We start from the raw sequence: 14868 nt of genomic DNA on the forward strand, positions 1-14868 counted from the left end.
AATATAGTATTAAAACCACCCTGAGACTTCGGGTATAGGGCGGTATATAAATTCCAGTAATACTAATATTAATACTAAATAAAAAACCCAGTGAACCCATATTTAAACAGATTTTTAAAAACCTTTATAAGACATTATGTGTGGAAAAAATAGTCGCTTAGAAGTGTGAAAAAAAGGAAGCTTATTGCCATGAAATGAAGCACAGGTTAAATAATAAAAATAATAAGAGCTTATATTAAAACAAAGGCTCTGATGACACATGACCAGTACTGGCAGTGGTGACAGATTAACACATGTCCAAAAGATGCACGATTGTGCACGGCGCCAAACCTGGAAGTGACCCTAAAACATGGTAGGGGGTGGGGTGGAGCGAGCTTATACGTGTTCAGAGAGCAGAACCCCTGCACAGTTGACCGTACTGCGAATACCCCAACACCATAAGTTTGAGAGTGGAGATTAAACTGTATATTGGTGACTCCATTCTTTTGGAATTAATGTAGTTTACATTGCAAGAACTCAAAGCCTCATCATAATTTTGAATATGTTGAATTTGCAGGTCCTTGGCTATCTTACCTGGCCATGCTGGGTGGGGCTGATGGGAGTCAAAAACATCTGAGGGCTCCAGGTTAGAGATAACACTAAACCTAGCTGGTTCATGGACAGTGCTGCTCAGAGACTTCTCAACATGAGATGAGTAACTGCTACAGTAAATATATCCAAATGCACACACTAGCTCTAGTATAGACAGTACTCTGTGTTGTTGTTGTTGTTGTTGTTTCTATCCCACCACAAGGTAGCTTAGAGATAAAAACAAGCACTAACAGCACAAGTAAACAATAATTAAAAAACAATTAAACAGTGACAGAATTATATAAAATCTATTAAACCCATACAAAAAAATCTTATTCTAACCTCAAAATTCTAGGCTGCCAGCCATATAAGCTTTCTCTTCTTCTAGCCATAGTTGCCAGTTCATTAAAAAGTTCTCAGTGACTTAAATGGACATAATGTCTTGTGTACACACACACACACACACACACACACACACACACACACAATGAATTATGTACAGAGATGATAGAAAATCTCATTTGTTAGATGGTCCCTGCATTCACTGATCATTGTGCCGTTGGCCTGGATAGTCTGAGGACTCTCCTGGTTCTATTGGTTGCGGTTCCCTGACTTAAAGGAGGCAGGGAGAACGAACTGGGAGTTTGCACACTTTCGGAAGAAGCATTTACACTGAAAAAAATGTTATGACGACAACAATAATTATTCAGTTACACAGAAATGTTGTGTTCTGCTCTAATAATATTTCCCCCTTGCAATTGCCCATTCTCTCTAATCAAAATACTGTGTATTGTAATACAAAGAGGTAAATTCAGGACTGTGTGTGTGTGCCTTTATTCTGTCCAAGTGCAGAATCTGGTTGTGGGAACAGAATTTAGCATCCTTAATTTTCATTTTAAAAACAGGTTTTGAACTGAGTGTATAAGATTTTGTATGTTCTCAGGAAAGCTCTTGTAGTGAATTTAAGTTTGAAAAGATACATGAAAATCTAGGAGAAACTTAAGGATATATAATTATGACATTACAAAGGGATAATTGTTTTTCCCATGGAGAGAGAACTATATATAGTAGTCTCTTACCTACATACACAAACATTGTATAATCCTGGTAGACAGCTTGCTTCTAATTTCAAGAGCAGCTATTCATTCCCCCCAAAATATTGAATCTGTGTCTTTTGATATTTATAAAATACCCAACTAGGTAAGAAAAAGACCCTGCTGGCCATTTGATTTTCTGAACAGAAGGCACTGTAAGCAACAGTAAATGTATCTTTTGTGAAAGATATTGAAAGATGAGCTTCCAGGTGGAGCAAATGAGTTATGATTGATGCACTTTTTTGACTGTGACTTGAGTTTACATTTATCCAACCCATTTAGAGTTAAAGAAATCAACTTTCCCAATATACTTGCTGACATCCTGATTTGCATCGATATTTCCACTTACTTTAGTTTATAATAAATCCCTGGTTATTTTTCCTTGAATTGCTACCTTCAGCAATATAGGGGATGCTCCCTGTAATAAGTCATTGAAATCTGTCATCTTTAGCTCAGACAATGTAGTGCTTCCTCCAGTACCATCTGTCCTTTCCATTCTGGGGACCTTATATTCAGTTGTTGGCATTGCCTGCACCATTTTCCCACTGCCTTCCTACATTTCCTATATTGTGGGCATTTATTTCAATTTACACTCATTCATCCTTCAAACGCACTGCCCAGGCTTGCGCCCCAGGAGGTCATTTCAGTGCTACTAACACAGCAGTTTAACATCACACACACACACACACACACCCCCCACAGAACCACCACACACTCCATTGTTTCTTGAGGCAGAAGGCTGCCTACTTCAAAATAATTATATTTGATCATTTGGTGGCTTCTTGTTCCCAACAAGTTCTGTGGTAGTACAGTGGTACCTTGGTTCTCGAACGACTTGGCTCCCGAACAGCGCAGACCCAGAAGTGTTCCAGTTTGCGAACTTTTTTTGGAAGCTGAACATCTGATGTGGTTTCCGTGGCTTCCAATTGAGCGCAGGAAGCTCCTGCAGCCAATCAGAAGCCATGCCTTGGTTTTTGAACGGATTAAGTTAGACAACCAAGGTACTACTGTACAGAGGTAGTCAAGTGAAGATCAAGAGCAGTAATCAAAGAATTGTGATCAACCTTAGCTGTTCATCACAAGCCTGCCCACCTCACAGTGCCTCTATATTGCAGCTCCAGCACTTAAAGCGTGGGGGGGGGGGGAGCTTTCACTCAGCAGACGTGAACCTGGCTGTTAAATGAAATAAAGGGATAGGAAGTAGAATTAGCAAGAGTGGAGCAAGAAAGCGAAGCAGAGTGCGACAGATTTGATTGGGTTGTTTTTATCACCAGGTCTGCGTCAGTTTAATGAAATGTATATATTGTATGGTTTTGGACATGGTTTTGCACATGAGAGAGTGTTGACAAGTCATAGGCCACTGTGGAACAGAATGCTGGACAAGATGGGTATTTGGTCTGACCACACACAACCACACACAATGAGTTTTGCAGACTGGATTATGTGTACCTGTCTTCTATAAGTTTGAAGATTAAAATACCTTGTATTGTTCAGGCTTTACAGTTTAAGGTGGGTACAAGGTACATCAGAAGTCAGACTTGTGGGTTCTTTGGAGTCCTATGTGTTGGGTGTTTGTTAAAGGAATTGTGTACTTATATGGTTGGTGGGTGGTTGATGGAAAACCTTGGGTGGGAGACAGGGAAATGTTAGTCTCCTAGGATGAGAGGCTGGGAGGAAAAAGGAGGGACCACAGGTGACAGCTGGGAGAGGTTGCTACCTTCTGTGGTGGTAGACACTGAGAACAGCCTCTAGGAGAGGACTCCATATTTTACTTGTTCTGTTTGTTGTTGTTGTTGTTGTTTTGTAGCTGTTATTGTATTGTGAAAAACTTTAGTAAAAGATATTTTTAAAAAGCAAAACTCGGACTTATGACTTGTCTTCCTCAGACAAACTACAGACCACACGTAAGGAACAAACTTTGGCTGCATGGTCTGAAGCAAGACAAACCAGGAGCTTGGGTTTGGACATAACACTCAGCCAAACTATGGCTTAGCTCCAGGTTGTGTAGCAGCAGCAACATAACTGAGGGAGGAGTGAAGTGGCCATAAATTTTGCTGTGATCACCTGCGTGGTTGTGGGTTCATGCTGGGGCGTGGTTCGGCTTAGTGATACACATGAACCAGGCCTTAGATTTGTAGCTGAACTATGTTGACAAATGGAATTTTCCACCGTATGTTCTGCTCCCTTGTGCAGGTGTTTACAAGCTGCTAGTGTAACCGAGTAAAAGCTTTTTTCATAACAGGCAGAACAATCTTGGTGGTTCAACATTCCCTTTTATATTCCTGATCATTTGCATGATGCAATCATTATTTTGTCTCTTTTATCATGGACTCTAGTTTTTGCTTTTTAAAGCCCTGCTCCTAAACCTCTGGCTTGTTTGTTGGTAGATAAATTCTTTCAGTATTGTGTATGTTTTTATTTTGGTTTTTTAAAAAACAAAATTTTTATACGTATTTAACTTCTCTGAGACTTTTTGTAAAAAGTACCATTATTATTTTTATTATTATGCTATCCTCCTAAACTAGCACATCTTCCTCTTTGAATACCAAATAATTCAGTGCATTTTTCAAGAGTGGTGCAAAGTTGGTGACACAACTTTAACTATTGGGTAGGTGTAATTACTCCAGAAAACATTAACTGTAAACTGTTAATAGGACTAATCTGCTTGTCTTTCTGTGTCAGAATAGCTTAGTTGGTAGAGCATGAGACTCTTAATCTCAAGGTCATGGATTTAAGCGCCACATTGGGCAAAAAAATTCCTGCATTGCAGGGGGTTGGACTAGATGACCCTCGTGGTCCCTTCCAACTCTACAATTCTGTGAGCTAATGACTCTGATGTTTGCATTTGGTTGCATCTAGATGTAGGGAGGTATCCAATAAAATAGTTCCATTAGTGCAATAATAATAGAATAATTCTCTCCTCATTCTGGGGTTTTCTGCAACCCAGATTTGGGGAGGTCATTGCAGGAGGAGTAGAGAGAGGAGAAGTTCTGTTGCACAAATGCAAGTTCTTGTGCTAATGGAGCTACTTCATTGGGTATTTCTCCTTTATGTGTCACTGCTAGCTGATTGTCTAGTGTCTCTTGGTTACCTCTATAGCTATCCATCACTCATATCTCTAGTGAATATAGCATGTCCTTGAGATAACAAGCAACTTAAAATCTTGTCATTGAAGCATTTCCAGGACAGATCTAGGAAAATTGCAGTCAGTTGTTTCAGATGTGATTTCCACTTTGTTTATTTTTATTTTTTAACTTTTCCTCATAGTTCAAAAATTTTATAGTTTAATCTTGTGGAGTGCTAGGTGCTACTCTGAGACGTACCTCCAGATTAAATGTAGCAGCAAGTTTTTTTGCTGGGAAAGCCTTCACTGATGTAACTTGCTCCTTTAAATATGCAAAGAGGCAGGTTTCACCTTCTAGAATGGTTCCCAGCACCATTCAGTTTGTCGTTCTGCAGAACTTTGGAATCATTTTTCTGTGGTTATTTCAAAGTCTAAGTTTAGGCTCTGTGGGAGTTTCCATCACCTTTCTTTTAAGTCCTCCACTGCCTACTCAGTTGGGGTTAACAGAGCTGGCATGTCTGTTTTTATGTCGACTCTCCTTAGTCCAAAATGAGTTGAGTGACAAAAAGCAATTCCAATTTTGATCTAGAGATGGCAGCAGAGCCCCCTTTTGTCTCCTTGCTCTGTTTACTGCCTCCAGGCACAATTTGTTCTAGGAGGATGCTGTTCTAGAGTTAGTGGGGGCGAAACAAGACTTTATTTCACCTGGGCCAAGACCCAGTTTTTGCATATTTGTGTACACAAACACACAGAGGCTGGGAACCTCAAGGACACCCATCTGGAGGCTTCATCACCCTCTATTAAGTTTGTGTGCTTTGGGCCTCGGAGGCTTAAGAACCTAAATACCAGTCCCAAAATAAGGGCTAGCAAGGTTTATGCAGGAGAGCTTTTTGGCCAGCCTTACGCCAGTCTTCTCTTCCATATCCACAGAGAGCACACACAGTTGCCTTGGAAACGTCAGCTGACTATATTTACCAGTTGTGGAGAACAAGGCTTGAATTCCCCCTGGACACTGTTTTTCCACAGCACCATATGTATAAAGAGTTATATTCAATCATTCCAGGTGTTAGACCTGTAATAGTATCAACTCTGGAAAAAAGTGTGTTAGAGACATGAATCTAATTATCAGTAGCAGCGTACACATTAAGGAAATGGGAAGGGTTTTGCTAATTCCTTTCTGGGAGAATTCACAAGTGTTTATGGACTCCAGTGATAATTTCTGGTCAAAGCAGAGAGACTGTCCGTATGGCTACACCTGCGTAATGTGGAATTTAATGTTGACTTCTCTACGGACTGTTTAAAAGGCAAATTGCCCTCAAACACTTTCAACTAAAAGGTGATGAATGACAGAGGTGCTCATTTGAGAACTGCCCGTTTAATTGACACCTGGATATTTTATAATCCAAACAGTAAAGAAGCCGCTAGTTTTTTAACGGTGCATCAAGTTTGCACTAGATTGTATCACTTATTTATCAGCAGTTTATTTTTAGTGCTACATTTACCTGCAACTAAAACTCAGTTTCAGGGTGTGTCTTCAATTCAAATCACTATTTGATGGGACCTGTACTCTGCTAGTTTAGGTACACTTTTAATCACTGGATCCTGTCCCTTTAAATATAGTTATTGTACTGTAATGGCTTTTCCTAAACCTTTGTCCTTTCCCTGCCTCCTCCCTTCTTCTTGCTCGCTAATGGGATTGCAAGTCAATACTCCTCTTCTCTTTCCCTTCCTACTCTCCTCTGTTCTCCTGCACGCCCCCACCAAAGACCTCCTTGTCTTCAAACCTTCCTTAATTTTACACACACACACAGATTTTTACTCCCCTTCCCAGGGACCTGTCTGGTCCATCATCAGGTTACATTGTTTGCTAGTGTTAAATTAGCTATTTGCAGATAAAATTGAAAAGAGTTTAATTTTAAACAGTGTTCTTAAACTCTTAGGCACTTGCAGATTGAGATGCTTGCAAGGCTACCATTACAAGCCTCTCACCATTTTCATTAGTGAATCATTTCACCAAAGGAGGAGACAGTAGCAAGGGAAAAAACCTGTTAAAGAAATAGCAGGTTTTCAACAGTGCCAACACACATTTTGAAGAGATTAACACCAAGCTAGTGGTGGCAAGGAAACAGTAGCCTTATTTTACTTATTCAAAACTATAGACATATTTAAACATTTTGTGCTTAAAGAGGCAGTGGTGGATCCACGGCTCAGAAAGCCCACCCAGTTACTAACATCCCTTTATTGACAAAGGTGATAGAGAGGGTGGTTGTAGAGCAACTGCAGATATTCCTGGAAGAGACTGATTACAGTGGTACCTCAGGTTAAGTACTTAATTCATTCCAGAGGTCCGTTCTTAAACTGAAACTGTTCTTAACCTGAGGTACCACTTTAGCTAATGTGGCCTCCTGCTGCTGCTGCGCCGCCGGAGCACAATTTCTGTTCTCATCCTGAAGCAAAGTTCTTAACCCAAGGTACTATTTCTGGGTTAGTGGAGTCTGTAACCTGAACCGTATGTAACCTGAAGCGTCTGTAACCCGAGGTACCACTGTATCTGGATCAAGTACAGTCTGGGTTCAGACCTGATTTTGGAACTGAATTGGGTGCCCTCATAGGTGACCTTTATCATGAGAGGGACAGGATGAGTACAACCTTATTACTTCTGCTTGATTGCTTAGCAGCCTTTGAAACCCATCAACCATGATATCCTCCTGGACCAAATTAGTGAGATGGGTGTTGGAGGCACTATATTACAGTGGTTCTGTTTGTATCTTTAAGGTTGTACCCAGCGAGTAGCACTGGGTTTGTGTTTCTCACCTCTCTCCCCTGGCATTTGTGCTATGGGGTTTTGCATGGTGCTGTTCTCTCCCCAGTTCTGTTTAATACATGTATGAAGCCATTGGGTGTGATTATTAGGAGTTTTAGAGCAAGGTGTCTCCAGTATGCTTATGATACACAGCTCTACTTCTCCATAACATCTGAATCAGGAGAGGTCATGAGAGCTTTGGACCAGTTTCTGGATGCAGTGGTGGACTGGATGAGGACCAATGATCCTGGGAAATTGTGGATTCTTTGGGTGGAGGGTTCACATGTTCATGAAATTGGGTTGCACTTCTTCTGAAGGAGGAAGTTTGTCAGATTAGACCTCTGGTCTACCGGTATTTTAACAGGGATGCCTTGCAGGAGAGGTCATTTGTTTATGATTCAGTCAGGCACAAATAATACCTTCTTTAGTGCTGCATTGTGAAGGGAGCAGGTGCCTTTCTGTTCAGGAGGCACAAACCTATTCCATGGCTGTGTTCAAGTACCTAGTCCATGCTTTCAATTCATTCTGTGGGGTCCTGGCATCTTTTTCAGTGTTTGCAATCTTAACGCTGGTCTTTTCTCTTGCTCTCTCATAGAGTGTTTTGCTGTTTGAAAGCTAACGTCGGTGTTCTCGGTAAACATGGAAGAATTGCAAGATGTCCAATTGACGGAGATCAAGCCCCTCCTGAATGATAAGGTAATTCTGGCTGTGTTTGAGCATTAGCAAAGCACTAGTCATTTTATGTTATCTGTGAGCAGTACATAAGGGTTGTGTGTAATTTAGAATTCTGTACTGTTTGGTATTAAGAAATAGAACTTAACGTTATGAGAAGCTCTACGTATTCCTCCCCCCCCCTAAAGTCCATCACTTCAATGTAACTGAACACAACCCCTCGCCCTTAAATATTGTCTCTGTTGCCTTTTGCAAATTATAGATTGCAAACTCCCTGGGATGGGTGCTCTTCCTTCTGTTGTAGCTTCCATCATCTCTTTGAACATTGATGATAAAGAGTCCTACGACACTTTAAAATAAATAAGTTTGTTGGGCTAGATTCCAATGCATCAATCCATAATAGCACGGAATACGTAAAGAATGAGCTGTAAAGATAATACCATACACTTTCAGACCAACGTCTGATGAAATCTCCAAAGCCGGGCTGGGGTGGGATTACTGGTTGGGAAGGGCAAAGGACTTCAGTGCCCTGCATTGTTTCTTGCTCTTCCCTACAAGTAGCATAAGAAGAATGCATTATGCAAGAGTAAGTGGAAGGGCACTTCTTGCAAAAGACAGACCTTCAGGATTCTTGATTTCTCCATCCCTTGATCCTCAGGAGTGGCCCGGGGGGGGGCTTGGTGCAGGGAGGGCACAGGAAAGCCCGTTGCATGAGTGGAGTTGCATTCACTCTTCTCAGGATCCAGCCCGTTAATTATGATTTCAGCCTTTCTTTAGTACATAATTTGAGGTACCTTTCACAAAGAATGCATAGGATATCTTTCTCATTTCAGTTTTAACTTTGGTTCTTATTTTGGTTCAGTTCTTAGCATTTTCCAAGGGTGTGCAAGTGTGTGGGTGAATAGTGTGATCACTAAATTTTCTCTGGTGATTTACAGTGATGAGCCAATGTTTTCCAGCTATTTCTGCAAAATCCAGTCTTATACTGGCCTTCTCTTTTTAGCTTGTGGTGTGCCTTGAACACTTATGGGCCGTCCGGTTTTTCCTCTCGCTACCGTGTCTGTCTCGTCCACTTACTATTTTAACATATTTCAGTTTCAACTTTTAGATGCCTGCTAAAAAACTTTTTATTCCATCAGGCTTATGTGGGCAATTAAGAATATATATTTCCATAATAGCTGGTTTCTGGTTTTAACTTTGTATGTGGCTTTTATTGTATGGTTTTATATATAATTGTTGTAAACCACTCTTGGGTTTTTTAAAAGAAATGAATGGCGGTAACAAATATTCGTTTTACCAAGCCCGCACACTACAAAAAGTCTTTCCTCTTTTTAAAGGGAGTTGAACTAGTAGTTTTATATCAATATAGACAGAAAGCCATAGCCAGATCCAGTGATAAATTACATAGTAGCCAGAGGTTGAGTGTTTTGTCTAAATGACCATGCATGTTTAAGAAGTTATTGTATTTTTCGCTCTATAAGACACACCAGACCACAAGGCGCACCTAGTTTTTGGAGGAGGAAAACAGGGGGGGGAAAATCAGAATCTCAGAAGCCAGAACAGCAAGTGGGATAGTTGCGCAGTGAAAGCAGGAGTCCCTCTTTCTGTTCTGGCTTCTGTGATAGCTGTGCAGCCTGCATTTGCTCCATAAGACGCACACACTTATAGAGCAAAAATTACAATATATAGGAATGCAGTCATACCTTGGGTTACGAACGCTGCAGGTTGCGCAATTTTGGGTTATGGACCACACCGAACCTGGAAGTACCAGAATGGGTTACTTCCAGGTTTCGGTGCTCACGCATGTGCAGAAGCACAAAATGGTGTCACGCGCATGCGCAGAAGCGCCTAATCATGTCACACGCGTGTGCAGCGGCACTGCAGGTTGCGAACGCGCCTCCTGCACGGATCACGTTCACAACCTGAGGTATGACTGTATAGAAACTACCAAATCAGACCACTGATTGATCCATCTAGCTCAGCATTTTCTTCAGTTACGGGTAGAAAACACCCAGGTTTTCAGTTAATTATTTCCTAGCCCTTCATGAAGATGCCAGGGATTGAATCTGGAACCCTTTGCATGCAAAACATGTGTTCTAACCTTTTGCATGAACTGAGCAGCCGTGCCACCAGTTCCTAATATATATTGACTAAATGTTGGAATAGAAATAATTTTGAATGGCATTTTCACAGTGCCTTTGAAAAATGAGCAGGTTTGTCTATGCTTGAAAGTGTTTGAAAATGATTATTTCTGGGACTGATAAATGTGTACCGACTCATGTGGAATTGTGGCACTTGCCTCTCTTCTACCCTTGGTGATTCGTACAATAATTTTGTTTCTGGCATCAGCTGTTGGGGGTGGAGGAAAGCTAATAGTAATGACCTCGTCCTTTGCATTTATTCATACTAATGAAGTACAAGAAGCTTCAATTCTGACAATAGTTTGCTGCAAAGTGATATGATGGAGCAGAGTTTTCGGAAAACTCAGCTGCAAAGCAAAGTTTATGAGGCTGTTCTGGAATCTGGGCTATTCATTGGCTCTTATTCTTATTTTGACAGAATTCAGCTCGAAATTTCCAGGACTTTGACTGTCAGGTAAGTACCTGAAACCAAAACGGGCATGCATTGTCAGGCTTTCCTTGGAGAACGACAATGGATCTCTGTTGACCAGATAGTTGCCTGAATTAAAAATAAAAAAGAACTTGAGAAACCTAAGAGTCCATTGGCTCCCATATACCTTTTGCTGATTTTCTGTACATTTAACAGTGTTTTCGGCAGTATTTGATTTTAAATTTGATTTTAATTAATTTTTATAATGAAATGTTTTTAGAATCGTTGGATTATTTTGATTGTTGTTAGCAGCCCTGAGCCCAGCTTCGGCTGGGGAGGGCGGGATATAAATAAAATTTATTATTATTATTATTATTATTGTTATTGTTATTGTTATTGTTATTGTTATTATGTGTTGAACAGGACTTGTCTGCTTCCAGATTTTGGAGTTGATCACCATGGACTTTTGAAGCACCATAGAGTTAAATTACTGCAGTGGTGTGTGTGTGTAATTTTTGTAAGATGTAAATCTGTGTTGAAGCTCTACATCTCAGAAATTAATGAAGTAGGAAGGGCTTGTAATCCTCAAACCATAAAGTGGTGTTTTCAGTGTTTAAAAAATTATTATATGAAGTAGCCAGTTTATTGCATTCTGTGGCTTGGCCTATTGTCCTATCTTGTCTTAGCCACACTGGCAAGATACAGAAAAACGGAAATGCCAAGCCAACCTCAAAAGGTGGAATTAGGAACAAAATTGGATAGGACCAAAAATGCAGTATCAGTTGCTACTAAAATTTGTACAAAAAGTAAAATTTGACTTCAATTCTACAATTCTTCCCTTGGAAGCAGAACATGTTTCACTTCCTGTTGAGTGTGTTCCATTTGTAAATCGAGTCCCCCACTGCTATGGGAAAGCACGCCTTGGTTTAAGAATGCTTTGGTTTAAGAACGGACTTCCGGAACGGATTAAGTTTGTAAACCAAGGTACCACTGTACAGGACAATGCCTTAACATCCAGCATTAGATTAGTTCTAAAGACCAAATGCATTTGAATCCCCAAGGAATCTTCTTTAGTGATCAATGAGTGTATACCATACAATTTTGTCACCCGAAATTAGTATTTTGGCTGATCTGCATAGATAAGGGGAGCTGGCCAATAATATTCCTGTATGCACATGGTAACCATTGAAAATGTATCTGAAAAAGGTGATATCTTTCTACTAGTGTCCATCCATGTTTTAGGGCATCCTCCAGATTTCTGGTTATCGATGTCAGCTATCCACCATCATAGATTAAAGTAGATTTTTATTTTTTAACACATTTTGGTAGCAATTTATATTTTAAAAATATATAAATTCCCTGTTTTGGGTCTTAGCCACATCTGTCCTGAAGGTAGGAATGCCACTCTACTTCTGGCTTAAGAGCTTGTCTTCACAGATGTCTTGTCAAACATGAGCAGAGTGTGATGTGAATTTTAACCAACAGTCTTGATATGGCATCTGTACAAGGCATGGCTAGGAATTGTTAACACCTGACATATGCTTAGAATAACTTTGAATTAAAATGGGACCAGAATCTCAGCTTCAGGGCGCTAAGATCAGACAGCAGTGAAATTGAACATCCTTTTATGCCCTTTGGCTTGACTTGAAGCTCCCTCCACTTACCTCATTTGTTGGACCAATTTGGTGTTCAGTGTTGTGCAAAGGTGAATTTAAGTTTGAAAAGGATTTAAGAGAATCTCTCAAGCATTCACACACACACACACACACACACACACACACACACACCACAAAACCACCCAGCCATCCTAGCATAACTCAACACAAGCAGGCACAGAAATAGAGAAAATGCACATTTGAGAGCTTAAGAAAATTACCCAGGGCAATTGCACTATAATTAATGTAAAACAAAACTGGTGAGTGTGACACGAATTGAGCATAAACCAGGTGATGCTTGCCACTTCTTTTTCTTAATCTCCTAGAGTGGATGAACAGTGAACTTGTGTCCATAGCAACCACTGAACAGGATGTTCCTTACTGCCACTTTATTAATTTTAGCTGCTCCTAAAATTGAGCTATGTACAGCCTTTGTGTGTTGATAAAGCTTCTTTGCCTTGTATGATACGAACGACAACTTCTGAGGACTGCCTGCTTCAGCCTTTTATTTACACAAGTTAAACACTGCGCATGAATTACAACATATTTAAGAAGGGTTGCGTGGGCAAGATTGAATCTTAAAATTTCCCATAGCCTTTAGCTGCTTCAGGCTAAGGTGCTCTTGATAAGCCAAAGAACTACACAGTAAGATATAATGTACCTCACTGGAAAAACAAATGCACATATCCTTTATTAGGTTCAAGTGGCATTCCACTATTTTAACCTAGGTGATGTCCCTTTGAGTCAAAGACAGTGCAAATGGTCTCTCATACCTGGGTTAATTAGAGCGGCACCATTTTTAGAAATCATGTGGGCACACCAGAAGCTTAGGCATAGATGCAGAGGGTCTCTGCAATTAGATAATGGTAAAGGAAGGGGACATGCTCACATTTAGCTTCAAAGGAAATTTGAGGGGGGAAGGAAGTGGGCAGCTGAGCAAGCAAGGACTTTGAACTGCATCTTAACTCCTTCAGCTGTCAAATACTGAATCTGCATGGCTAACACTCTTTCTCATAGATAATAGTCACATCAAGAATTTTGGAAAGAATTTAGTTCTGTAGCATCAGAACCTCAGGCAGCAGCATCTGTCAAAACTTTAATGGATATTGCTTCCTTATATTTGACCGACTCCACAAGGCAGCTGTTAATGTGCATCCGTTGAACATGTATGCTTTGAAGCCTCTACTAGGTTGAGACCTGCAGGAAGTGCCTTGGAGCCTGCCTTTATGTAGTGGGTTAACCTTGAAAATAGGTCACAGTCCAAGGGAACATTCTGAAGGCACATGAGGCAGCAATTGTGTGAAAAACTAAGCAGTTCTGGGTCTAGTTGTTGGCTGGTTATGGGACAATATGGCAACCTTGAATCTGAGTTCTATGTTTGTGGAAGAATGCCAGATAGATAGATACTATCAGAAACAGGGATTGCCACTGTGATGCCCCCCACATGTTGCTAGGCTCTGACTCCCATTATTGGCTTCGCTGGCTGAGGCTGACGGGTATTGAACTCCAACAACATCTGGCAGGCACTTCATAGATTACAGTCCGACAAAGCCATTGAGATTTTGTTGATCTATTCACCAAGAGATTATAGGACTCAACCTGGGAAAAAATACTTCATGTTGCTACAAACACTTGACTGAAGGAGTCGTTTTCATTGCTACTCTAACGGAAACCATACCCCCCCCCAAAAAAGTGTTTGTCTTTGTTCCTGAAATAATGTGTTCTTAATTAAGAATGTTCTTTATATCTAAAGTCCAGTGTTACTGGTGTAATAGCTGCTCAATTTTGTTTTCCTTGGGCAGCTCTTAAATAATTTGCATCTTAGACTTCGCTTACAGATTATAGTTCAAGTAACCATAATCTGGGGGCAAGTGGCAATTGCTTGTGGGTGAGTAGATAAGTGCGAAAGCCACTTTGTGGATGCAGTCAAGGTTCTCCAGATAGGAAAGAGCACCAAAAAGAGTTTTGGCTGACTACTTCACTTTCTCTTGATTCTCTGAGGGTAGAATAGGGAGGAAGCAGAACCACAATAGCAGCTATATCTTGTGAAGGGCCTGGTTGAGACCTGTTTCTCCTGGCCCGCCTAGTAATGATGTGTATACCCTGGTTCTTATTCCTTTACTAGAAACAGCACTGAATAATTGCTGGGGTGTGTTCTGTCCTGATTGGACAGAAGAAAATAGCCTCAGTTTTGTGTTTCCCCCTAGAGCTGCTCTTTATGAATGAAGTCAAGACCCTATGGACTCATATTTGTATCATATGGAGTAGCTTTGCTATTAAATATAAAATTTGATATCTCCAGGTTTGTGCAACCTAATTCCCATTCTTATATCAAACAAGATATCATGTTGTGACTGGAACCCGCAACAAAATGTCCCAGTGTATCCTACTTCCTAAAAGGAGTTACAGTGGGACCTCGGGTTAAGTACTTAATTCGTTCTGGAGGTCCGTTCTTTACCT

At 40.5% G+C, this 14868-nt stretch overlaps 1 protein-coding gene across 1 annotated transcript in view; it reads left to right on the top strand.

The window, feature by feature from the left end:
* Positions 1-14868, top strand: part of NDRG3 (NDRG family member 3) — a 55996-nt gene that overhangs the window by 16085 nt on the left and 25043 nt on the right. The window contains exons 2-3 of the mRNA XM_081864820.1: positions 8127-8227; positions 10763-10798. Of these exons, the coding sequence (XP_081720946.1) occupies positions 8171-8227; positions 10763-10798 (93 nt within the window). The 5' untranslated portion in view covers positions 8127-8170. The remainder of the gene's footprint in view (positions 1-8126; positions 8228-10762; positions 10799-14868) is intronic.

This window comes from Podarcis erhardii (genome assembly GCF_964252035.2).
Source record: "Podarcis erhardii genome assembly, chromosome: 6".
Taxonomy (NCBI): domain Eukaryota; kingdom Metazoa; phylum Chordata; class Lepidosauria; order Squamata; family Lacertidae; genus Podarcis; species Podarcis erhardii.